Source organism: Patagioenas fasciata, chromosome 22, assembly GCF_037038585.1.
Source record: "Patagioenas fasciata isolate bPatFas1 chromosome 22, bPatFas1.hap1, whole genome shotgun sequence".
NCBI lineage: Eukaryota > Metazoa > Chordata > Aves > Columbiformes > Columbidae > Patagioenas > Patagioenas fasciata.
This window is the reverse complement of record NC_092541.1, coordinates 4,911,849-4,938,610: the sequence shown is the minus strand read 5'-3', so window position 1 is coordinate 4,938,610 and position 26,762 is coordinate 4,911,849. Positions and strand designations below refer to the sequence as shown.

At 46.7% G+C, this 26,762-nt stretch overlaps 1 protein-coding gene across 1 annotated transcript; it reads right to left on the bottom strand.

Annotated features, from left to right (window-relative positions):
* On the bottom strand, positions 1 to 24,603 carry WNT9B (Wnt family member 9B). The gene is made up of 4 exons (XM_065856375.2): positions 24,505 to 24,603; positions 15,054 to 15,310; positions 7,875 to 8,140; positions 1 to 6,623 (listed from the first exon to the last, which is right to left on the bottom strand). Exons 1-4 carry the CDS (start codon positions 24,591 to 24,593, stop codon positions 6,147 to 6,149), a joined length of 1,089 nt encoding a protein of 362 aa, XP_065712447.2. The 5' UTR covers positions 24,594 to 24,603; the 3' UTR covers positions 1 to 6,146.
* Positions 24,604 to 26,762: the final 2,159 nt, after the last annotated feature.

Sequence of the window (26,762 nt, the reverse complement as noted above, 5' to 3'; positions counted from 1 at the left end):
AGTGCAACACTGGACAACACAGCCAGATACACAAATATGCATGTTATAATCAAAGGGTTATATAAAAATTAGGACAAGGTACAAGCAGGACTGTAACGCAACTTAAAACCCATAGCACCATTTTCTTTCTAGAGGATACATAAGAAATATAAATAACATCCATACTTCTTGTAACAAAAATCGTACATGTTGAGGTAGACAAATGGTTTGCTTCCCTTAAAGCACAGCCTTTTTTTTTTCCACATGATACGTAATATTGTCACAAAGAGGCCTTCCAGTCTTACACAAGACCTGAAGGTGTAGAAGTGTCTGTTGTACAAGTGGGTTTTGTTACTCTGCTCATTAGTGTTTCTTGGTTTACATGACCCTATTTACTGATGTGACCACGGCATTGCACTGCCCTTCCATCACAGTGCTGCATGGATCCCTGGTTAAGTCTCAAGAAATTACTCATGTCTTATCATTTTGTGGGGCAGCATTCAGGTACATGATCCCTTCCCAAGCAGGTTCAACTCTTCACTTGGGGATGGTGGGTCCATCTACACCAGAGCTTTATACACTTCAGTAGAACTTCCAATGGGTTGTTATTCCCTCGTGCTGGATCCACCACCACCAAACCAGCACCACCACACACAGGACAGACAATAAAACCTGGACTAGGACATACACACAGGGACATGGAGTCACCTGTATCTGCAGAGTGTCCCTCGTGTGGGCAGTGAGGACCCCAGCCAGACAGGACTATGAGACCTACCACTGTTCTCAGCTTACTTGGATCTTAGGTACAGAGGAAAGGATTCATCTGAATCAAAAAAAACTACACAGAAAAGCATGAGCAGCCCAGATCTTTACCATCAATAGTCACACTGAAGTACATTTGTGTTTGGGAAAGGAATTTTATATCCAGGGCGTAAGTTTTCACCTTCGCTGCTGAAAATATTTCCATGTAGACTTAAGTGTGATTGTCTTATATCTCCAGCCTGTCATTCCAGTAGCTTCTTTGCACTTAAAACCAAAGAGGCAACACATCCACTGAGCTCGTAGGATGTCATAAGGTGTGCAGCATAACGAAAAAGCTCACAAACAGATCAAATGGAGGCCCAAGTCTTCACATCCCACATCTCCAGGAGGTGGCGGAAGAGCTTTGCTGAAGATTACGCTCGGTCTTGATTCTTGAAGAAAATACAATTAAAGCCTAAGAATACTGAATGCAAACAGAGCCAGGTTTTGCTTCCTGGTCACACAAAGACTCCCGTTGCTGTCAGTTGAAGTAAATCACATTTCTGAATATCAATCCAATTTACCCCATGTTTGGGTGATAAAACAGCGCTGGATAACTGAATGTGGCAAGAAAAAAGGAAGCTATTTGCCTGAAGCAAACTTTTTCACTCCCTTATCTGTAGTACCATTTCTAAAAGGCTTAGTGTTGAAGGATACCAAAAAGAGTGATATCAGCATTGCCTCGAGCTCAAAATATATGCAGGTCTTTTCCCCAAACCTCATATGGGGCATTAAAAATAATTTATTTCCCATCAGTTTTCATCGCCTGGTTTGCAGGCTGAGGGAGGCTGTCTGTCCTGACGGCAGGGGTTGGACGGAGAGCTTTTCAGCTGCGACAGGGAGGGGTTCAAACAGGTTTGAGATGAGTTTGCAGAGCAAAGTCAGAGCAGATCAGACTTCCTTGTCCAGTCTTGGCTTAACAACTATCAACCAACATTTACTTCAGTCAAACGCCAAACCTCAGTATTCCACTTACCCCAGGGACACCAGAGAATGAACCATCTCTTACTCAGTTCTTCTCCATATTCACCATTTCTCAAGCAGGGCAAGGAGCTGCAGGTGCAAAATGCCCCATGGTACAGGAAAACAAAAAAAGTACTTAATTTTCCCCTGAAATATCTTTTTGACCAGTTCTTATTCAACAATCCTTGTGTGGTCCCAGGGCTTTCAGGCACAATGTCACTTTTCAGTTTATTTTGTTCATGTTATTCTTTGACTTTAATAAGGTTCTTGTGAGATCCCCATGGGACTGTGCTAACCCAACTCTCAAGGCAAAGGGCAGCTCCACCTCATCGCTGCTGGCAGTAAGACTGGACTAAAACATGGTGTGGCACAGATGCTGCCAGTTTTAACAGATCACAGCTCAGACGGTAACACAGGTCACTACTAAAAACATCCATTCCTCGAGGTAATCCCTGCACATTTCACAGATACCAGTGTTTTCCGTGGCAAGGGGCTTGGTGACACCACCTCAGAAGTATGAATAACCATACTATATGGGCGATGCACACAAAAACCAAGATACTTTTCAAGTGCTGTAAAGCAGTATCGAATGCTGCCTTAAATGTGTCTTCTTTGCTTGAAAGAGTGCCAAAGGACCAATTCAGCCCAAAATATCCACACTGAAGGAGCTTCATCTAGTTGCCTAAATAAAGGTGTCTAGTCTGCTGGTCATAAACTTGTCCTTCAATTTCCACTGACATCAGTGTTTCAATTGCAAAGAACACGAACAACCAAATCTGCAAGTTCTACTAATCTGACCATATTTGTCTCTGCCTAAATAATCATCTCACCATCCTTCTGGTCTTGTTTTCACGTATGTTGTGTGACGCACATATCATGCCTCTGAAGCACATTCACCTACTGCTCAAAGCATTGCCAAATTTGAGCCGGATAAAGGATTTTATTAAAATAATACTTTCACCATGTGGGAGTCAGGCTTGCCTTTGGGATAGAAGAACTAGCTTACAGGTTTTAAATGCTTTTGATAGCAAAATGAAAGCAGTTAGTAACATGTATTTCCTTCCACATTGCTGCAGAGCAAGACCAGGGCATTGCAGAAGAATCAAAGACTTATCTACGTGTCTGTTCTTGTGTTTTCTCCTCTCTCTTTTACAAGAATAGAACAGGAGGGTGAGTCTGAGCAAGACAAAAAGCTCCACTTTGAAATAAGTGCGCTCTGCAGATACCTGGAGGGTACCCAAGGGCTCTATAAAGACCAGCAAGGTCTGGGGAGGCTCCTGTTCAGCCAACTCAAACAAGCTCCAACCTCTACTGGGGTCACTGGGAAGGGGAGAAGACAGATTTCAAGTCATGTGTGAGGTGGTGGATCCTTTCCAACAGCTCCACGTTGGGTTTGGAGGGCAGGAGCACACCAGAGCTTCACAGACCTGCTCTCAATGTGCAGGCTGACAGTTCCTACTGCAAGAGTCAAACACAGCGGTGCTCGGCAGGGGGACTTGGAGTTCAGCGAACACAAAGCCCTTAAGAGAAGACCTAATACTCAAAGTAATATAAACAGCCTGCTCTTTTAAGAAATGAGAGAGCAGATTCATAGCCCCTCACTGGCCGCAGCTGTACACAGGTGACACTGGCCCAGGTGACATTACTAGCTGGTTACAGAAGCACTTTTCCTTCTTCAAAAGACTTCATGGCAAAGCTGGAGATGGAACTTACTAAGCTGTAAAAAAATCAGTTCTATCCTGAGCTCTCGCCTGCAGCCACCCTAGGCAAGTCCTGTTGCCTGATCTGTACAATGTGTGAATCCCAACCTGCAGCGATGTGTCTGCTGGAACCCCGTTAGTTCATCAACAACATAGAGGGAATAAGAAAAACAACATAATCAAGAGCACTTTCCACTACCTAGGAGCACCCTAGCTGTGCTCCAACTATGACATGTGGTGGTGGAGAGCACATGCCTAAAAATTACTGGCCAATGGGCAACTGAGAAGTGCAGCTTTGATAGAAGCAATAGGAAAGACTCCACTTGCTTCCCAAAGAATGGGATCCAGTTGTGCTTCTCCTCTCCTTCCACTGTCCTAATCCCTATTTAAATGAGAATTCTCCATGCAAGGGCATGTGATCCCCAAACAACCCTGCTATGATGTGCTATTCTCTTCCTCTCCAACGCTGAACAAGCCCGGAGGTCAGTGGGGCAGATGGCTTGAGCTCAGTAGCGTAGAGCAGAGCTAGCTCCTCTGTCACTTCACCTATGATAACAATTTTAACTCATTTGGATGCTTTTTCATTGAGTGTTTAACGCTGAGACTCGTGGGAAGATTTCAACTCCAAAAAGATTAAACGCAACATGTAAATAATGATCCGCTCAATGTTAAGTTCTTGGATATTTAGGAGGTAAAAGAATAAGGCCAATTAACCCAATTTGCAGTATTATGTCTATCATAAGCACTTTAATTCAGTTCAAGTCAACTTGAGCCAGAAAAAGGATAAGAAAGAATAAGCCCATTAAAAGACCTGTAGCTAGCCAGAGGGAAGGTGTTAGTGGCCTCTAAATAGCCAGTTGCAGGCTAGATCTGCTCTGAGACAGTTCTCTTCCATCCTTTTTCGAAACATAAATCAAAAATACTTGTAAAAAAGAGAAGGGCAAAAAGGTCAAGATAAAGAGAGTGTGAGTGCACACTCACCACTGCGAAGCAGTTGTTCAAAGCACATGTAGATGAACGGACGAGCTGCCTGGCCGCAGCACATCTGTACTCGAGAGCCAGAGCGCGCAGGTTAGATCCCAACACTTGTCAGGAGAACTCGATCCCGTTGAAATCCTGCCCAATTCAGCCTATGGATCAACTAAACAACCCAAACCAGCATCTTCACTCATTACACTGCAAATGAATTTTGGTCTGAGCTTAAGGATTTAAGCATTCTTTCCAGCACCAGCCCATCTCCACACAGTCAGCCTGCTCGCTGGTTTATAGCCATTACTGAGACTGACTAAATGCAGCAGCTTTGTTATCTCAGGGACTCTCCAGAGCTGCTCACAGGACAAATGCTCTAACTGCTGATGCAGGACTAACCAGAAAGAGCCCTGGCACGGTGAAATACACTGCCAAGCTCCATAACACAGCTCAACACCCAAACAGGTTGTGCTACACCCTCTACGTGCAGCTGGTGACCAGGTCGGGGACATCCTCACTGCCATTCCCAAAGATGCTCCCTAAGACGCAACCAGAGAAACAAAGCAGGCTGTTTCTGTTGTGTTAAAGTTAAAGTTAACTAGGAAAACACGACTCAAAGTCAAGGGATCACAACTCTATAACGGGCTGTGCACCTTCCCCCAGGTCACCTTCTGCCTTGCCAGATGCCTGCACTGCCCAGAAACATTTAACTTCTCAGTGCAGAGATCGTCACTCACGACTTGCAAATTTTTAAGATGCTCAAGTTCCTGTGGTTCCTAATTCCCTTTCAGAAATTCTACCTGTCATTAGCACACGGCGAACCTGCGGGATGTGGTGCACCTCAGGAGTCAGGGCGTAAGACAAAAAGGTGACTGACGGTTTGACCAGGGGAGAGGGAGGAGAGATGCATAATGGGCACTATCACCCTCGACCCACCACGATAAAATAACCCCCTGCAAGGCAGCAAGCGGCAGAGCAGCACCTTCACAGACCTCAGCTGATTTCCTGTGATACATACACCGTAAGAGAGGTATGTCCAGATCTCCTGTGTACAGCAAGGTTAAAATGCGGTTAAAATGGACTTGGAGTCTAATGTCCAAACTACAGATCTGGGAGATGATGAACATGAGATCCATTTGTTTGTAAACTGGTATTTCTGAGGCACAGTTCTTGCTTCAGGACGGGACTAAGCAGCGCAGCTTTGAGCTCAAGGCAGAAAGGATCCAACCAGCTCCCAGAGAACAGCACTGAAAATCCCCTGTTGTCAGAGTCCTTTGCCCCGGTGCAGGAGCACAGCTGTCCCTGCTCCACCAGGGTCCGGTCTCTGCTTGGGGCGTCCCCAGTCCCTCAATTCTCTTCTCTCCAAAAACCAGTGCACAAGTCCTCAGTATTTCAGTGTCACCACCCTGATGTATTTACACGAGTGCAAGTGAGGGATGGAGAAAGGGGTTATTCCTGCAGATGAGAGCACAAGTTTTAGCTCAACAGAGGTATTTTTTATTGTTTCAGTGTTTCTGCTGTCCTCACATTACCTCCTCTCTCTGTCCCTCCTTCCTGATTTGACACCTGACAAAACCTCGGGTTTTCATCCCTCATACAGGGATCGGAAGATCTCAACACTGAGATAATAGGAGTACTGGACATCTTTGGTTCTTGCCCTCACCCCACAGCAGAGAATCATGTCCTGCTGTTTTCTTGTAGTCCAGGACTTCTCTCGACCCTCCAGCCCTGACTTTACTGCTTGCAGCTGTAGACCACCTCCTCCTGCATGCACTGCTGGCACTCAACATAGCAGCACCACTGCACCTGGCAGTGGCAAGAGAAGGTAACCAGCCGGCTCTGGGTGTTGTAGCCTCGTCCACAGCACATACTGTCACAGTTGCCTTCCCGTGAGCAGGTCCTCCCAGCAGTTCCCAAGGAGTATTTGCTGGGACGACAGAAACTGGGGGAGTCTTCCACGTACACCAGGTCTGTAGAGCGGGGCGAAGCGGGGTGCTTGGGCGAATGGCCGTGTCTCTGTGGGCCAGCCAGCTCCGAGTGTCCCACAGCATCATTGGTGGTGCTGAAGACCTTGACGGCATCATCGTAGCGGAGCTTCAGCAGTCGTCCAATCTCGTGGAAAGGAGAAAGCTGCTTCCAGCATGTCCGGACAGCACATGAGCCGGAGACACCGTGGCACTTGCATGTGGTTTTGAGACCGTTTTTCACAGCCTGATGAGGAAGAGAAGTAGTAGTCATTATCTGCCAGGACCATGAGCCTACCCTCCTGGGTAGAGGTAACCCCTCAGATTGCAGACAGCCTGGAAGTACTTCAGTTTTATCGGTATTATCCCTATTTTACGGAGAAGAAACTGTAATTAAAAAAACAACACAACACACAGGGGAATGGCTACAGAGCTGACTGGTGAGCCAGAGAGTTGAGAGGCTGAATGAGGACAAATGGCCAAATATTGAATATTGAATAAGCCTATTTGGAATAGGAGGAATAGTCAGCCTTGAAACTGAGTATCTCCAGTATGATGGAATCCCTTTGGTGCATTCAAATCAAGACAGTGCTATAATCAGACAAGTAATCAGACTCAGTAAATGGAAAACAATGATAGGTCAATAGCCTGCAACATAGAGGTCAAAATGCTTGTTCTAATGGTCTCCCTGACCAAAACTTGGGACGGAACCAGTTCCTTAAGTAAATCGCCAGTAGACTCATAATTGATCTTGAGAGAGTCAAACCTTAATCCGCTTCACGTGTCACACCAGCTCTGAAGCTCTTGCTGTTCTCAGAGCTCCCTGTGGCCGTGGCATAACCCATGGAGTAATTCAGCCAATGAATTTTACAGCTGTTACTGGGCTGCTGATTGCTGCCACTCAGCCCCTGACACCAGCAGAGGACACAGGATGCTACTCTGCCCCTCCAAACATGCAGATCCTCACACCAGAGTGCAGGAGACTTGCCAGGGTGCTCTCAGTACCATGCAGTCCACAACCCACAGGTAAATGTCTGATTTGTCCGTAGGGGCACTGGATACCCCTGTCACAAACAGCCTTGGCTAATCACAGAATCCCAGAATGTGAGGGGTTGAAGGGCCCTGGAAAGCTCATCCAGTGCAATCCCCCCGTGGAGCAGGAACACCCAGCTGAGGTTCCACAGGAAGGGGTCCAGGCGGGTTTGAATGTCTGCAGAGAAGGAGACTCCACAACCTCCCTGGGCAGCCTGGGCCAGGCTCTGACACCCTCACCCCCAACAAGTTGCTTCTCATCTTTAAGGGAAACCTCCTGTGTTCCAGTTTGCACCCATTGCCCCTTGTCCTGTCACTGGTTGTCACCCAGAAGAGCCTGGCTCCATCCTCCTGACACTCCCCCTTTCCATACTGATAACCATTAATGAGGTCAAGGCTAAGGATGTGTTAGAAGACTTGCACTGAGTCTTAACTTCTTTGTAGGTCTGCAGCCGCAGCTCCTCACCTTGATGCCAACATTGGTGTTGTGGATGTCCACCTTGGCCCGCAGGTCTTTGCCAATCCTCTTCTGACCCAAGAATTTCTTCAGGAACTTGGTGCTGTATTTGAGGTTGTCTCCACAGACGCCCCACTGCCAGGCCTTGCGGTTCTCCAGGTCCGGGGAGTCGTCGCAGGTGCAGCGCTCCATGCGCCCAGCGCTGCAGGCGCGGGCCAGGGAGTGCGTGAGAGCTGCGGAGGACACTGCGTACAGGAAGGCAGTTTCCTTAAAACCTGCACAGGAGAAGGATTAGGAGAGGGTAGGAGCAGGAAAGGCAGAACAAGGTGTTCATCCACCCATCTGTGAACTAAAACCAAGCACAATACTTAAAAACACAAAGAGATGAAACTCTTCTGTTACCTGCACACCATTCCTGGCAGAGAAACTCAATATTATGAGTGAAGTAACTGGTGTGGTAACACCCCAGGTGACCACTCATGAATCAAGGGATGGGTGGCAACAGCCGAACAGTCCTGGGAAAGTATTCAACTGAAAAAACCAAGAGTCGTGTAACCCCATTTGTCCTTATCCTCACCACTGGTAGGTGTGAATAGACCACCACTGAAATCATGTTGTGGCTTAAATTCAGGAAATATTTAGTAGAGAATGAAAAAATATCTTTAAAATCTGACCCATTGTTTTGGAATGTTCTTATCAGGAGCTGTGTTGGCACAATACAGTAGTGTTTCATATGGAAAGAGCACAGGTGGTTTCATTGGGAAAGGTTCTTATGTTAAAGGGCATCTTGGGCAAGAAGGACGAACTCTCCCACATATGACTGGATTTTCTGATTTCCCTGTAAATTACCTACTCCGAATGACTGTGGTGATGCTTTCTGTAATTATTCTCCTTTCTAAAGTAGGCTTTCAATTTGGCTACAATTGCCCTGAGGTATGTGACCATAACACACCAGGAAAGAAAGTACAGTACCTGAATAGAAATTCAGTCTGAAGACATGGGATCAGATAGGGATGGGTTGTGTTGGTACAGTTAAAGGCTGCGCTGCCATTCACTGAGACCTGGGACACTGGATGGGGTGGAGAAGAACCTGATGCAGTTCAACAAGGGCCAGTGCAGGGTCCTGCACTGGGGAGGAACAACCCCTGGCACCAGCACGGGTTGGGGGACCTGCTGGGAAGCAGCTCTGCAGAGGGACCTGGGAGCTCTGCTCAACAACAGGGTGACCGTGAGTCACCAATGTGCCCGTGTGGCCAAGAGGCCAATGGGACCTGGGCCGTGTGAGGAAGAGTGTGAGCAGCAGGTCAGGGAGGGGAATCCTCCCCCTCTGCTCTGCCTGGGGAGGCCACATCTGCACAACTGGGGCCAGGGCTGGGCTCCCCAGTTTAACAAGGACAAGGAATCACTGGAGAGAGCCCAGGGAGGGACACAAAGATGCTGAGGGGTCTGGAGCATCTTTGTGATGAGGAGACACTGAGAGAGCTGGGGCTGTTGAGCTGGAGAAGAGAAGCTGAGAGGGATCTGATCAGTGGATCAATATCTCAGGGTGGGTGTTAGGATGGACCAGACTCTGTTCAGTGGTGCCCAACGCCAGGGTGAGGGGCAGCGGGCACAGACTGAAACACAGGAGGCTCCATCTGAGCACGAGGAGAAACTTCTTTCCTTTGCGGTGCCAGAGCCTGGCCCAGGCTGCCCAGAGCGGGTGTGGAGTCTCCTTCTCTGAGCCATTCAAACCCCCTGGACCCACCTGTGTGATCTGCTCTGGGACCCTGCGTGAGCAGGTGGGTTGGACTGGATGGTCTCCAGAGGTCCCTTCCAACCCCAACCATTCTGTGATTCTGTGATATGGCACCCATGGGCTCAACAGAAGCTCCAGAAAACACAGACTGACACAAACCTGTCCCAAACCCCAAAATATTTTCATTTGATTATTTACTTCCCCTCCTATTTAATCCGCGGGAAAATCTTAACATTTCTTCCAGAGTTTATTCACAGTATATCAAACTTTTAATAAGAAATTCCTTAACTAGTCCATAACTTAGGAAGCAGAGCAAGGAAGAGAAAGGCAACTGACTGATCAATAGCTCAGAGTATGGGTATGGATAAGATTGGCCAAAACAAAATGTTTCAGTTTATGAAAAATAGAACACTTTCACGTGGAAAGAAACACATTGAAGCAAACCAATATTGCATAGTGGAAAATGCTGAATTTCCTTCCACATCAGAAGGAAACAGATTTGTTTTCCCCAAAAATGGAAGAGAGAGGGAGAACCACAGAGACCTGATCTAGTCTTGCAGTTAACCCTGATTTGAGCAGAGGTTGGAGGGGACCTCTAGAATTCATCCAGTCCAACCTCAAATCTTTCCATCATTTTGTTCCCTCAAAGAACTCCCATCCAGCTGTAATAATAGATCAGACCGCTGACTGCAGAGATCCGGGTGAAGTCACCATAAATCCGACCAGACAACAGGACAAAGAGCTCTTCTGATAGCTATCAGTGAGAAGAATGAAAATTTGACGAATCATGAACATAACGGAAAGGCTGCATTAGGAACTTCAGTACATACTTCACGGGAGTTCATTGGAATTCCAGAATTTAAATGAAAGATCTAGCAACGGTACGGACAGAGATGAGAGTCAAGACAATGTGGAGGAGGTCAAGGAGATCAATCAACAAAGTGCTTCCTATCTCACCATTTTAGTTGCTGTATCACTGGGACAAGTAACTTACAACTAAGCTTTCTGGTTGATGATGGTCTGTAAAATCTTCCAAGGTACTGGAAGAGTAATGAAAAAACGTCACCAAATCCATCAAAAGTTTTGGAAAAGCTGATATGGAACACGGTCAGTACAGGTTGTGGTTAGCAACATGATGCTCACGTGTTTTTGAACAGTAGCTAACCCAAAAGAAGTATCTGAGAGAGGATAAGATACATTTGACATCCTAAATCTGAAAAAAATATTCAGTAGCTTGTCTCCAATTGCTTACCAGATTTCCAATATCCTTTCCAACATACTGATACCAGAAGAGAGGAGAGCATTTTAGAAGCACTTTCCCACACCATATAAAGCCACCATATAAAGTCAGCTCCACATACCCTGCTAAATCTGACTTTGTGGAATGCCACACTGCTTCTGCTATTTCTGACCAGTGATGGTTTGGTTTCTTCTGTGGCACTCCACGTAAATGCTGGCCAGATTTCAAGCCACTTGAAATCAGAGACCATTGCTTGTGGTCAGGCCACTGCAGACAGCAGTAACTGAAGATAACGAGCACACTTTCAGATCGGTTCCTTCTCCTCCGCACCTCCCACCTCCTTTCATGGCAAAGGTTCAAGGTCACCAGGATGCCAAATGTTTGTCTGAAAAGTCTAAGATGATTCCTTCTACTTTGTCATAAGGGACTTGCCACCATTTAATTGTTTAATCCCATGAGTAAAGGAAAAAGTGGATGGTCCTGAAGCCTTTGTGGAATAACAAAGAGCAACAGAGCAGCTGTTGAAACTGGATTTTCAGTAGGACGTAGCACAAATGAGCAGCAATCATCTCCAACAGCATGACTTGAGAAGATCTAAGTGGGGGTTTCTCCATATGCCCTGCATATCTATCCTCCCACTACATCAATGCAGCTCTTGTCACCACAGCCAGCGGAGCTTGGAGCCAATGACCAGTCTGTCAGAGTCTGGTTTGGGGATGAGTCACTCTCCTGACCTCATTGGCTGAGTTGCCAGTGATTATAATGAAATCTTAAGCACTCAGTGCAATGGGGAACATCTAAATGCAGATGTCTTTGCTCGTCAGTTTGACTGCAAACATCCAGCACAGAACTGAATTTCAAGATGCCGAAGCAAGTCAGCTCTACTCTGGTAGGACCTTGCACACGTCCAAGTCTTCCCCTGAGCTCTCTGGAACTGTTTCTCTAGCTCAGCAGCCTATAATAACAGAAAAGTGTTTGCTGCAATGGCAAGACATCATTCTGTGGTGTGGTGTGCTCTAGACCACAAGGAAAACTATAATAGGAGGAGTTTAGCGATATGGTGATTCTGCCAAAGGAAAGATGCTCAAGGTCAAAGATTTTTCAGTGCTACAGTAAAGAGAGTGCGAGCATTTCAGAGCAAGTTGAAGACACATCTCTCTGGGAAAACAAACAAACATAGAGCAGACCAGAAAGCTGTAGAATTGTAGAAAGGTTTAGGATGGAAGGACTTCTCAAGGTCTTCAGTCCAATCTCCTGCTCAAAGCAGGGCTAACTTCAATGCCAATGTAGCTCAGGGCTTTGTACAGTTGAGTTCTCAAAACCTTCAACGATGAAAATTCTGTGTCTCTGGGCCACTGGTCCCATGCTGTCCCATTCCTAGGTTCCTCTTAATACCAGTGAAACCACTGCTCCAAGGTCAAAGAATCTGACAAACATGACGCAAAGAAACGGACTGATGGAGGGAAGGATTATTGTAGAGCACTCATTTCCTAAGAAGGATTTTTCGGAGTAGCTGGATCTGTGCTGTCTTTGCTACAGGTGTTTATTTTCCCTGAATCGACGTGTTGTTTGAGATTAAATACCGCTTAGTTGACCTCCAGCAGCAGTTGACTGCCCCTGCAGTGCACCCTGGAAACCAGAAGATCATCATTGCTTTACAAGCTTTTAGAAAGGCAACAACTGTCACTTTGCAACAAGACGGCTTGAAATATTCATCCAGAATAGTTCTAAATCTACCTCTATTCACAGAGTTTTAAACAAGTGGAGAAGGAATATAGAAGGGTTTTGCATGGATCAGTGAAGAGTTATAGCCATCGTAAGTGACTGCAGTCATCACAGGAGGATTGTAGGTTGTGCAAAAAGAGATTCCCTGTTGTATCCAGAGGAGTGTCAGTGTAAAAGAAATGGTGCAGACTGTGAAAATATATCTGGCATTCCAAAAACTTACCAGAAGCATGCAAATATAGGGAGAAAAATGGTGGGGACATGATATTTTTTCTCCTCTTGCATTCTTAAGACCATTAAAGACTGTTAAAAGCGTGTGTTTTTCTTTACAGTTCCTCCAGGACTGTGGCAATATGGAATGATTTAATAATTTCTAAATACTCTTCATCACTACTTGGGTGAAAGAGACCTACTCCGTTCTCTGACCAACAATTTCCACAGCAGCAGCAAAACAGCAGTAGGAATATGTGAGAAACAGATCAAAAGTGGCAGCTGAAAGTGTTCATGTGCTTTGTGGAAGAAACTAACCTATTCGCAATTTAGAGGAAAATAAGAACTAATAATTGCTTCCAGCGAACTGTCCTTTCATATAGGAGAGGTATCTGGCATACTTTTGTGTATTAAATCATCATTTGATCCTTAAGATTGTGTAATAAAGGTTTTCAGACAGTTATCCCCATCTGCCAAAACAGGTTTTAAATTATAGGTGATATTTTATTTTGTCAGTCGGGAGTCCGTGGAAATGTTGAGGCATGCCACCACGAGATAATTAAATGTTTTCAAGCTGTTTCAAGATGAGGATTATTCAATTGTCATTTTCAAGTTCTTTGAGGTTGATGAAGGTACAGATGTCAGAAAGTCACTCAAAATTATCACAAACAGCCTCTTCCACAGTGGGTTAAAAAATTCACAGCAGTCTTAAAATAAGGTAAATCTCATCTTTTATGTGCTGGTTTACTAAAATATTAACTTAATGTTTAGTTTAGTAAAATTTGAAAATTTTAAATGGAAATGTTAAAAAACTTCAAATGCTAATTAAAATCAACATTTTAATCTGATCTAAGTTAATATTGGTTTATTCAGCCCCTTTTATTTAAGACTTTACCTTACTACACATTGTCGAAGGACTGAAGCTCAATAATACTAAAGATTAAAACTCAGTAAATGCTACTAAACATCACTGAAGAGCTGAAAATCAGTAGTAGGCAGTCAGGCATTGGATGAGGACATGTTCAGCAGCATGTATGTGCAAGCTCTGGGAACTTTTATAGTGAAATAGTTTCAGAGTCTGTTTTCATTCTATTTTTCTCAAATTATTATAATTTGAAGGATTTATTATCCCCCCTCCTACCTCAAATATAGAACTTACAGACCATTTTCTTCCTCTAAAGCCTTCTGTGAAACAGAAGCCAGCGCGTCTTCTGTCCACTCTGTCCAAACTTGTGCAGACACTCCGAATATATGTGAAATAGTCTTAGGAGACATTTGCAAACATCCACTGAAATGCCTTAATGATGATAAATAGTGGTTTCAAACAGTAAATTAGAATTAAATTCTATATCTGAGAACAATGGGGATTTACATACAAAAATATCCAAAGAGCTAAGAAGCGTCTTTTCTTAAAATGTCCATTGACATAACACACTAACCCTTATTTTTCATCGTAGATTGCCAGAAAAGGAAGATGGTCAGCCTAGAAAACTCTGCTCTTGGAGAAATATCCACAAGTCAAAGGCATGAACTTCCTTCTACTTTTCAATGTGTGACAAACCACGCAGGAAAGATGAAGATAAGGCATATTTTAGAATCATAGAATCACAGAATCATTTTGGTTTGGAAAAGCCCCTCAAGCTCATCAAGTCCACCCATAACCCACCCCTGGCACTGCCCCATGTCCTGAGAACCTCATGTCCGTCTGTCCAGCCCTCCAGGGATGGTGACTCCAGCACTGCCCTGGGCAGCCTGTTCCAATGCCCCACAGCCCTTTGGGGAAGAAATTGTTCCCCACATCCAACCTCAACCTCCCCTGGGCAACTTGAGGCCGTTTCCTCTGCTCCTGGCGCTTGTTCCTGGGGAGCAGAGCCCGACCCCCCCTGGCTCCAAGCTCCTTTCAGGCAGTTCAGAGATCAGAAGGTCTCCCCTCAGCTCCTGTTCTCCAGCTGAACCCCCCAGCTCCCTCAGCCGCTCCCATCACACTTGTGCTCCAGCCCCTCACCAGCTCCGTTCCCTTCTCTCCGCTCGCTCCAGCACCTCAAGGGTTTTCTTGGCGTGAGGGGCCCAGAACTGCCCCCAGGATTCAAGGTGGGTCCTCACCACTGCTGAGTGACACAAAACTGCCCAAATCGCAGAGCTCCCATTCTTAGGTGAAACAGACAATCTTTGCATTCCCTGGTTATTGCCCCACTTTGCTTAATTTGAGATGCAATTTCCAAGGGCTCCAGTACCAAGCAAGAGTCAATACTGCAAACAAAAGACTACCTTGTACCTCGCTTCAGCAGGCTGGTCCGTCCCTCCAGGCTGCAGTTCCAGCGCTCGCTGCGGAACTGGTACTGGCACTCCATGATCCCCAGGCGGATGGCGTCCCGCAGGGTCTCCGCCAAGCCGGGCTCCCGCCGGCAAAGCCTCTTCTGCTTGCGGGACAGCTTCAGCAAGTCACACTGCTTCACGTGCACCTTCCCCTGGGCAGAGCTTGTGGAGTGTCCCAGGGATGGGAAGTGGGTCAGAGCTTCTTTCCCCGTCAAGCTGAAAGAGAGCAGAAAAAGTGGAGAGTTATGGAAGATGGCAGTCGTGGGAGAGAAAATATGATCAGAGGGGAGATGGTCAGAAAGTCGCTGCTCAGGGTGCTTTATCAGCTGAGAAGATTAATCAATACAGATTGATTAGATCTAGTATCCCATCTCCACCACACACCAAGGCAAATTAGCAAACTAACACTGTGAGGAGAGAGAAAAAATGTGTGTGTTGTCACCAGCAGCCTCAGGTGGGAGGTTTTCTTGACTCCATGAAGAGGACATGTTTGCGTCCCTCCAGCTTCGATTCCTTCACAATACACTCACCATCACACACAGAGATTTGCTTTACTCAATGGTGCTGCAGGTCGTTGTATGTCACAACCCTGTCCTAGCTCCGTAAAGCACAGAATCATAGCATCATTCCAGTTGGAAGAGACCCTTAAGGTCATTGACTCCAACTATAACATAAATCTAGCACTAACTCATGTCCTTAAGATCCTTATCTATACATCTTCTGAACACCTTCCGGGATGGTGACTCCAGCACTGCCCTGAGCAGCCTGTTCCAACGCCCCACAGCCCTTTGGGGAAGAAATTGTTCCTGATGTCCAATCTGATTAACCACGTCATTTCAGGTTTTCTGTACACTGGTGCCAAACCACTAGACATAGTTAGGAAAGACCAATAGGGAGATACTACCAACGAACACCTTTTTAAAGCAAGGGCGACTTTTGCTGGAAAATATTTTCTTGCTCGAAAAGTAAAGGAAGGGTCAACTAAAAATGTATTGCCAAATGTAACAGCAATGCACTTATATGTGCTTATATGAAATTTATCTAAAAAATCTCACAATTTTTTTGAGACAAATGGTTTCACTTTTCATGGCAAGACAATACTTTTCTTGAAAAAAAATTATCTCCCTTATTGTCTTTAGGATGCTTGGAAACACATAGGAATTATTTTACATTGACGCAAGATTAAAGGGGTACGAACAAACTGGGGACAGCCATGTGTTTGCATAACACTGACCAGGAGTGTCGCTCCTAATTACCAAACAGATAAGAATCAGAGAGCACGTCAGCCCCCACCCTTCCCCCAAAATACCAAAACCAGACAGATTAATGGAAACCCCCTAAACCTTTACATTTGGGCACATCTCAGCCCCAATATTATCATCTGCAGACTACATCTCCCCTCAACGAAACCCTCTTGTTTTCTTGGTAAATCCAGCATGTAGTCCAATGTGTAGTTCAGACAAAGAGATGAGCCAATTGGTTTCTGTTCTGCTCCGCCAGTCAGCAAACTGGACTATCCACAAATTGAGTGTGGAGTCAGACAAGCAAAGCTGATTAGGGAGGGACATGATCAGGAGCAACCTCTGAAGCGTGTCCACAGAGACTATCTAGATGCTGGCAACCCCACCAGCAGCGCAGTGACACTCTGTCATCTTCACAGAACCATGGAATCATAGAATCATTCCGGTTGGAAGAGACCCTCAAGATCATCAAGTCCAACCGTTCCCCCACCCCTGGCACCACGCCACAGCTGCAGAAACTGTGGTGAGGGACATGAGACTGACCCAAGGGAGACCAACACAGGATGAGCAAACTTGACTGCTTTGCCTGACTCACTGTGGTGATTAAAAACCAATGTACATGTTCATGGCAGTGGTATTTCCCCAGGTGCATAAGTACATGGTCTGCACAAGCTCTGACGCTCAAGAAGATCAAGATATGCCAACTCCAGCATGGTGAGGGAAAGCCTTAGATGTCAGCAAAAGTCTGACTTTTTAGGGATGTTCTGGCTGTACCTACCTGGAAATCCAGCACTCACATCCCAGGAGAGCGCACCCATCAATGAGTTCAATGTGAGGTTAAGTTATTCCCCATTTGCTGTGCAGTATCTGAGCTCCCATGCAACAAAGTTTCCCAAGTTCATGGTGCAGAGAGGAGAAATAAGAAAAAGGGAACGGACACTGCAAAGAAGAGTTTAAGAGCCTCATATGAAAATACTGAAATTGCTCACTGCTGGAAAGCCACATATGTAATTTTAGTAAACTCCTGGATGCCAAGCTACTGATTGTCCACATACCAACAGAACTACCACCCTTGCCAAGCATCCTAACTCCCAAAAATCCCACCTCAGAACATAGAGAGCTCCCCTCCTGCCATCTCCATCTGCATTTTAGTGTCCTCCATCCCAGCTAAAACAGCATTCATCCCTCGTCAGATATTTTTGATACAGCAGTAGTAGCTTCCCTGACTATTTAGACTTGCCATTTCCTTCCTATGAAAGATGTGATCAGCTCTCAGCCCCTTCTTTCCATGGGGGTTTCAGAAACAGCAAGAGCTCTAGGGTACAGGTTTGTTGGCTCTCTTTCCAAAGGAGTCCAACAGTATGAACTCAACTGGGGATAAAACAGAGAGTTGCAAAGATGACTGATGGCTTTTTGTTCTTGTCATTATACATGTTCATCCCAAGGGGCTAGGATATTGGCCTCAAATCCGTTAATTCTTTCTCACAGGGAAAAGTCATGACAAACAGTGGTTTAGTCTAGTGGTAAAGAGCAAAACAAGACCCATAGGATGGGGAAGCTAAAGCCAGAAAATCAGACCTTAAGCAGACACAATTTGACTAAGGGCTATCAGGCTCCCGCAAGTTTGTCAGAGCCTTGGACATGTTTCCTTAAGTAGCAACTGTAAAGTCAAGATCGTGTGCTCTTCTGTAGCCCACTGGATGTCTAAGTGTTCCCATCAGAGTGCTGACTCAGGAAGGAAAACATGGTGCAAAAGCTATTGCTTGAAACTCTGTAAGTGTAAAAGGAAGGTATTGCCATTCTCCAGATCCTGAAGGATGTTGGATGTTAATATTTGTGGAAAACTCCAAGAAGATAATGATAGCACCATGAAAACAACCTTTGAGGAATTTGATTCCATTTTCATAGAGATCTGAATAGCGCATAACAGTCTGGGACTACACACAGAGCGAAGATACCAAGTCTAATTAATCTTTTACACTATGCAAAGCAAAGGCTTAATGGGAAAAACACTTTCAAAAATTGGACCCAGATTCTGACAGAGGTAATACAGCATCCTACACAAATAGCTGATGATTGACCAGACAAACTTACTTAATACTTCTTTTTCATTATTATTTTTTGTGGATTGCTGAAGTTGCAACACACAGTGTAACTTGGTTTTCCTCTCGAAATGAAGGATGGAAATATTGCATTGAGGGGTAAACAAAATAAGCACTTAATTGGCTAATCTAAGACATGCAACTAAAGCTACCTGGATTATACTTTTCTGTGCAAGCCTTTCTCATGTGAAGTCCCGCACTCATTACCTAAGACATGTGAATGTCAGCATGAAAAAAGTACAACACCGTGCTTGGAAGCTCCTACAGAGATTGGGATTCATTGCACAAGATTGGTGCGCAGACACAGCTCTCGAAACGAGTGTCTACCGAATTTCAACTTAGATAAGCAGGCAGAGAAACTAAAGGAGTTCGGTTAGGCCATGCAGGCCCAAGCCAGGCCCAAGGGTGCGCAGGTGACCGGTGGCACAGCTGGGAGCAGAGGCCGCTCTCAGGGTCATAGCAGACACAGCTAAAATTACCCCTATTAGTAGAGGTTTGCAGGCTCTGATTATATTAACAATAACTGTGTTTTATTAGGCTAAAACTAACATTTGGTCAGATCAAGATCATGGTAAGAGATCACTCTTACAAAATTAAATATAAAATATGCAGATATTTGCAGTTAGGCAAACTTCACGTCATTTTTAGATTATTTAGAGTTTATTATCTACAGATCATACAGTAAAAAAAAAACCAACTCTTTGAATTAATGCACACCTGCTAGCGATCTGAAAGAACAATAATGATCTCAAACTTTTATTTCTCTCTCCTTTTCTGCCTAAGCACTTTGCTAAATTCATCTATTTCCTTTAATCTCCTTCCAGCCACATTCCAGCTGCTTAAGAGACTTTTAATGAGAGTCGGTTCCTGTGCGGTGCCCAACGTCCTCTGGATCTGAAAGGTCTCAAAAACCCCTAAAAATGCACCTTTTCTGTCTCTCCCAAGCAAAGAGAAAAATCAAAGGGAGCCACAACAATATTCCATATCTGATTTCATGGGCCTTTCATGCTACACACAAATATCTACACCCCCCAGGTAGCTGCAACAAGCACCCAGGAAAGGCTAAGAGAATATGGGACAATGACAGACCACATCAAGGCCCCTACTGTCCACAATGGCCCCCCAGCTTTCCTCTCTCCCTGGCACCTCCATGGAATAGAGTTTTAATAAGTTTAATAGTGAAGAAACACTATTTAATCCTCAATATTTGTCCCTGGACAAATAGATGGCCAGCGGCAGCCATGAGTCAATGGGATGGTCCCCCATGCTTTGTACCGCCCACTGTCTACAGAGAACGTGGCAGGAATCTCCAAAGCAGCATCTTGCGATGAACAAAGGTTTTTTACTCTTGTCCATCAGAGCTGTCATTTCAGACCCTCTGGCAGGTGTTTTTATACCTGTTGTTCTCTGGGTTTCCTGTCAAGCTTACTGCTCCTCACAAAGAAAAAGATCTTGAATTAAAAACTCAAGTGAGGTTTAAGGAAGATTTTGAGTTGGAGTCCTTGGAAATGGGCTTTTCTGCTTGCTGCCAGCCCTGTTTGGGAAGACCAACAGGCAATCTGTCCAGATACAGACTGGTTTTTTACAAAGAATTCTCCACAGCCTATAAAAATCTCACATCGGAAGAGCTGGGTGTTTTGGGATAAGAGGTGTGTGCGACTTGGTGTGAGGATTTAGCTGGGAATTGTTGCAATTAGTGCCTATGCACTGATCGACTCGGGTCATTCGGATCTGCTCTGGGCTCCCACGGTCTGGACACACTTGGTTTAAACCCTTCCACCTCTCAACTCAATCATATGAAATATCTCCATGATTTTGGGGGCAGTGTGGTCCCCACTTCTGACCGTCCAGCCCAGGCCAGCACTTCGGTCAATCACTGTGTGGGAGGTCAGGTTTTCAGTCTAACCCTGGACTGGCCACATTCCCTGGAGCATTCCCTACATGAAACACTCAACACCCAGTGGGAAGATGTTTTAGAAAATATGGGAGCTGAAGATCAAATCAAGGCCACTATGGTTCACAATGACCCCCTCAGCTTTCCTCTCTCCCTGGCACCTCCATGGAACAGAGTTTTAATAAGTTTAATAGTGAAGAAACACTACTTAATCCTCAATATTTGTCCCTGGACAAATGGATGTCCAGCAGCAGCCTTGACTAAATGACATGGTCTAAATGGGAGCTGAAGATCATCAAAGAGAATCCATGAAAAGCCCTGTATCTGTAGTCCCACATCAACTCTGTAGTCACTACAGACTCTATCTACGGACTACACCTCTTCAAGTTTCAGCTGAAACCTGGCTTCCCTCTCCATTTCTGCACCCTTTCTGCTAATACACTCTTAAACTATCCCAGTATTCTGTGTGACTGACAATGCAAATAAAAATGCTGTAACAAACCCTCCTGATATAGAGTACTTTGAGGAATTATTATGCAGCCTGTAAGTAAGCAAGCATTTAATTTATCAACTGAACAGGAAAAGAAACATCTTCAGAAATCTTTCCAGGAGCTCTCAGAACTGGGCAGCAGAGTCCCTGTTTGTAGTAGGTCTGGTCCATTCAATTCACCAGAGGAGAGGCTGCAACAATTACCAAAGAAAACATAGGAATGTGGGTAACTGTGCTAACCAGATGAAAACCAAAGCTGACCAGATGATCCTTCCAACCTGGCATTCTACAAATCTGTGATTCTATGATCTCTAGAAAGATATGGGTACTCATATCTACATTAAGATGTCATTTGACATTCTGTGCTATTTCCAATAGACCTTGAAGTCACATGTTGTTTTTTCTCTCTAAGGGCCCCCAAATAATTCTTCCATCATGAAATAAGCAACAGTTGTGACACAGACTTTGATGGGAGCGAAACTAAGGGTAAGTACAGAGGACACACGTAGGCCGAGTTAAGGGGAGCTGCAAATCAAGACAGCACACCATGCGAGATTCCAGGACGCCTGGCGCCTCTGTACCTACCACAGGTATTTCAGGCTGAGTTATACAGAAACACCCCAGCAGATGCTGCTGCCCACAGAGCACAGGCCGAAGTGGCCCATGAACGGGACGTGTTGCAGCCTGCTCTCTGGAGGTCTCCCCAGGAGAAGACTTTGAACAAGTTCGTTACTTCTGCCTACTCCACAACATCCTACCTGAGGTGGGTCTCTTCTGAATTCTGCCCTGACCTAATTGTATTACAGGAGGAGTGCAACTGCTGCCTTCTGAGGCTCTGTGAGGAGCTCTTTGCCTTCCAGCAACTCCAAAACTACTCACTTTGTGAAACGCAGCCCCTAAAAGGGCAACAGGAGGCTGAGACCTTTTAGTGAAGGCTAGAGAGACTCCCACCCACCCAAGGAGTTGTACATCTGAAAGCAGCAGCATGGCCTAGACGAGGAGGGAACCCCTTCCAGGAGGCTGTGGCACGGCGGAGTTTGTAGTAGAGTGAAAACAAAAGAAGCAAGAAGGAACTTCAGAGGTGTGCGCTGTCTGTATGCGAGGGAGATGGCCACTCCTGGATTCCTGCATCTAACGACCCAGGCAAGCCCAACGTAACCTGAACAACAGCCGGACCACATGTCATACAGAGATTATTTTTTCCTCCTCCTCTTAAAAGCAGACTATAATTTACACTTATCTGAACCCAGTACAGGCAGCTCAAGGTCTGTTCAAGTGTGGCCAATGCACTGACACCAGACAGCCAAACAACCCCAGATACTGAGAACATGACCCTCCGAGATCTGCCCACAGCTGCCATTATTTCTCCATTGCAAGGTTGTGTTCGCTCTGGCAAGACTTCACTTTGTACATTTGTAAGAGATCTTCTTCTTTCCCAGGCCCTTAGACTATTTTTGTGGGACTGCTGTGTACATTTCTTGTCCTGACGGAATCAAACTTGCTGTATATTTCACCACTGTCAACCAGCAATACTTCACTTCTGCCAAATCCACCGTGCACAACAGAAAGGGCTCATGTCCTCTGTCTGAAGATAGCCACCCAAAAGCCTCTTTCATTTTTTATTACATCTTTGCAAGGTTTTCTCAATTAAGTGTTTGGAAAGCAAAAATCTGCCTCGTCTGCTTAGGACTCTCCTATTTGGCAAAACTTAGATGTAAACCACTGAACCAGGGTCTAAGGTTCCCTACAATCCAGTAGTAATTTGGATGTGAGATTGTTTTTCTCCCAAACTGAGCCATATCAAACATTCACATAGGGACTTCTAAAATACTCAAGTTCCTCTCTAGTCGATCAACTCTAAATTGTATTTGAAAGCATGAATGTATTGCATTATTAACCACAAACAAACACTGAGTTGTTAGACTTCAGTTTCCTTCTTGTATTCCTTCTCGTGACTTTTAAATGATGAGGTGAGAATACGCAGGACACGCCTGCGTCAAACCGCTCGAGGAAAAACACCTTAAAAAGTGAAACTACAGCCTGAGATCCTAAGCTATGCATCGTCAAAAGGCAGCGCATCCAGATTTCGTGTGCCCAGAAAGCGACTTATACCAAACAGATCATTGTCACAAAACGAAGAATCATTCAGGTTGCTTTAACAACAGAGTCCAGTTTGAGCGATAATTACTGTTTTGTGTGAGTTATCTGAAAGGGGAGCACAAACACATTGACTTCCTCTGACTACAACCATGCACACGTGTCCCTGTAGCTGAAAAACCAAATACTTGCTGCAACCCAGCTCCTTCAGGGAGTAGGTGTAAATACACACCATGAATAACCAAGAAAGATAGAGTCCTCCCCGTCAGCGAGTGCTTAGATATGAGTTAGGCTAAATGATAAAACCAATAAACTTAAAATCCAGCTGTTTTAAGGAAGTTTTCCAACAGAAATGAAATACCAATCATTGTCCTACAAGCAGACACTTGCAAGCAGGTGTAGGAAGAAGTGTATGCAATGAGAGGATCAATAGAGAGGGACCAAGACCCTTCACAAGCCTCACCATTACAGCTCTGTCCTGACCATTACGATCCCTCACAGCAGTGTCTGGATGTATTAATGTCTGTGTCTCTCCTACACTCACTGTGATATATGCACAAACAGCTCTGGTTACCATGAGGGAGTCTGAAAACCTGCCTGAAGAGCAGCTTACTCGGAAAACAAACCAAAACATTTCCCCACGGCAAATTCTGCGTTGACTCAACCTCTTAAAAATCCACTTTTGCTTTTAACCCAAGAAAACAAAAACGCGAGGGGAGGACACACACCCAAGGCAATCGCACCCACGGGATCCTGCGCAGTATCCCAGGCTGAAGCATCAGCTCTGCCCCTCTGTGCCCAAGCGCACCCTCTGTCCCCGGGCTGGCTTTGTGCCCCTGTCACCCCATGGAGCCCCACAGCACCCGCATGTCACCCAGACCTCTGCCAGCCCCCTCCTCCCACCGACACAGCCTGGAGAGAGGTATCAAAGCCGGCAACTGTCCGGGGCTGAAGTGACACCCTGAACAGAAACAGAGCACAACTCAAGGAGGATCAGAAAGCCGGGTTTTCTCCCTATTGCTCCCAGCTAGCAGCATCTTCCACCCCGTTTCTCCGTTCCCCTCTCGCACAAGTTGATCCTTTCCCGTCCCTTTTCTCCGGGGTGTCCGGGAGTACGGTGGGTTCTCCTGTCGACACCAGCACCTCGCCCCCTCCTCCCACCCTTCTCCCCCACAAATCCCCGCCGGCCGCAGCGCCCGGGGCCGCCCCCGCGGTGGCAGCGCGGCCCGAAGGCTGCGGGGATGCGCCGGGGGCTGCAGGTGCGCGGCCGCGCCGGGACCGCCCGCACCGCCCCGGCCTCCGGGCGGCACCGGGTCCCTGCGCTCCGGCCAGGACCTGCCCAAGGGCCGGGAGACACCGCGGAGCCTCCGCGCCTCCTCTCAGCAGAACACCCGCGGAGAATCCGCGCTGCCTCCCGGACTTCCCCGTCGCTGCCCCTCGGACATTGCGCGCTCCCTCCCGGAGTGACCATGCGACCTCCCTCCTGGGGTTCCCCATCTCTGCCCCGCGGACACTGCGCGCTCCCTCCCCGCGCTGCCCCGGCGCGGAGGCGGCGCCAGAGGCCGAGCCCCGCAGGCGGCGCTGACCCGAAGTAGGCGGCGGCGGGCGGCGGCGGCGGCAGGAGGAGGAGGATGAGGAGGAGGAGGATGCGGCAGAGGGCGGCGGCGGAGCGCATGGTGCCGGGCGGTGCCGCTCCGCAGGTCGCTGCGCGGCCGCCCGGCGCCGCGGCTCTTTAAGCGGGAGGCGGGACAGCCCCCTCCTCCCGTCCCGGCCCGTCCCGTCCCACAGCCGCCGGCGACGCCGTGGCAAGACGGCGCCGGGCACCCCCGGGGCTCCCTGGGGACCCGCCGGCCCCTCGGGGATTCCGTGCCGGGTCGCGTCCCACCAGGTCCCTCCGTCCTTGCAACCCCTGGGGCTCTCTGGGTTCGCAGAGCACGGCGGGGCAGCCGCGGTCTCCAAACCAGGCTCCGGGATGCTCGGCGGTGCCATATAGAATAATTACGGTGGATGCAGTAGGGGGACATCCCGCCTCCAAGCCTTACTGCTGCCTTTGGAGGTGCAGCACGCCTGCGGGCAGCAGTTTGTGCAGGAAGGTGAACTGATGCATCAAGGAAAAGATGAAGAACCTGCTGTGCCAGGCACCCAGCATTCACCTAACACTTCCCTTCTGCTTGGACACACTGCCCATGGTTCTGATGCTCATGGACATGAGAGGCAGATCTCAAGGCATGGCTTGAAGCACAGTTCCACAGACACCAATAACCAAACATTGGACAAACAGACATCTCATACAAATGTTGATGGGAAGGATCCCTTGGAGATCTCCAGACCAGTCTCCCATCCTGAGGCAGGCTGTTGTCAAATTTAGATGAGAATGTCCGTGACTCCATCCAACCAAGTCCTGCAGCCCTCCAAGGAGGCAGATTCCCACACCTCTCTGGGCACTTGTGCTATGGATGCAGGACCCTCAAGGGGAAGGACTGCTTAACGTCCAGCCTGATCCTCCCAAGTGCAATTACACAAACTGTCATAGGGCAACTCAGTAACAAATTTCCAGAACCCAAGATTCACCACAAGGACAGATGTTAGCGAGGTGCAACCCCCACGCTCTGGAAATGCTCCCATAACATCACAGGGCTGTGGAGACACATACGTGATAGGGCTCGAGATAGGCACACAGCCAGATGCAGCAGTCTGAAACCGACCTACCCAGCCAATAAATGAGAACGGCAACTTTGCCAAGCTGGTGATGCACACTCCTACATCAGGTTGTGTATCTGGGAAGTTTGCTTTGTAAACGGTGTAAAGGTGTGTGCAAGGTTGTGAACTGGAGCGCTTCCTAGTGAAATTTAGAATCTTAGAATACAGAAACTTAGAAAAAGAGAATATCTCAAATTGGAAGGGGCCCATAGGAATCATTGAGTCCAAATCCCTCCTCCTTCCAGCACTACGTAACACTAAACCATATCACTAAGAGGATTGTCCAGATGCTCCTTGAACTCTGTAGACTTGGTACTGTAACCACATCCCTGGTGAGCCTGTTGTGACCAACCACCCTCTCATTGAAGAACCTTTTCCTAATGTCCAAAACATAAAGAACTCCAGCTGAATCTGCAGTTATTCCTATCCCTGCAGCAGTGTCCTCAAACATCTCATGATGGGGAGCGTAGTACTGAGAGCCCTTCTCTACTACTGAGACCAGTGGTTTTCTCTAGTATGTAATTTGGGCTGTTTCTTTTTGTTTTCCTACATGGTAGCTCATGGCAGATTCCCAGGGCAGAGCATCTCTATAACTTGCCTCTGTCTGGATGAATCACTGAACGAATGGTTCGGATTGAAAGGAACCTTCAAAGCTCATCTAGTTCAACCCCCTGCCATGAGCAGGGACATCTTCACCAGCTCAGGTTGCTCAGAGCCCTGTCCAGCCTGGCCTGGGATGTCTCCAGGGATGCTTCATCCACCACCTCTCTGGCCAACCTGGGCCAGACTCTCACCACTTTAATTGTAAAAAACAGATTGTCCCACCTCCTGCCTGCACAACCCTGCTGCAAGGACTGGTGTTTTGAGGTGTACTAAGGTAAGCAGGGTCAACATGAACAGTCACCATCTCACAGCAGTCCTACTACAGTAAGAAGACTCTGATATTCCCCCTTGCTCTGTCTTGAGCCATGGAGACACAGGAGGTTGAATATGGTTGTCTGGGAAGGGAAGTAGAGGAAGGTATGTGTCTGAGTGTCAGAAAAGTCTGTGTCTTCATGAAGGGGGTAAGATACAATGAAAAATGTAAAGAAGGGCAACCCAGCTATCTTCACCCCTTACAGAGCTCCCCAACACCCAGTACTGT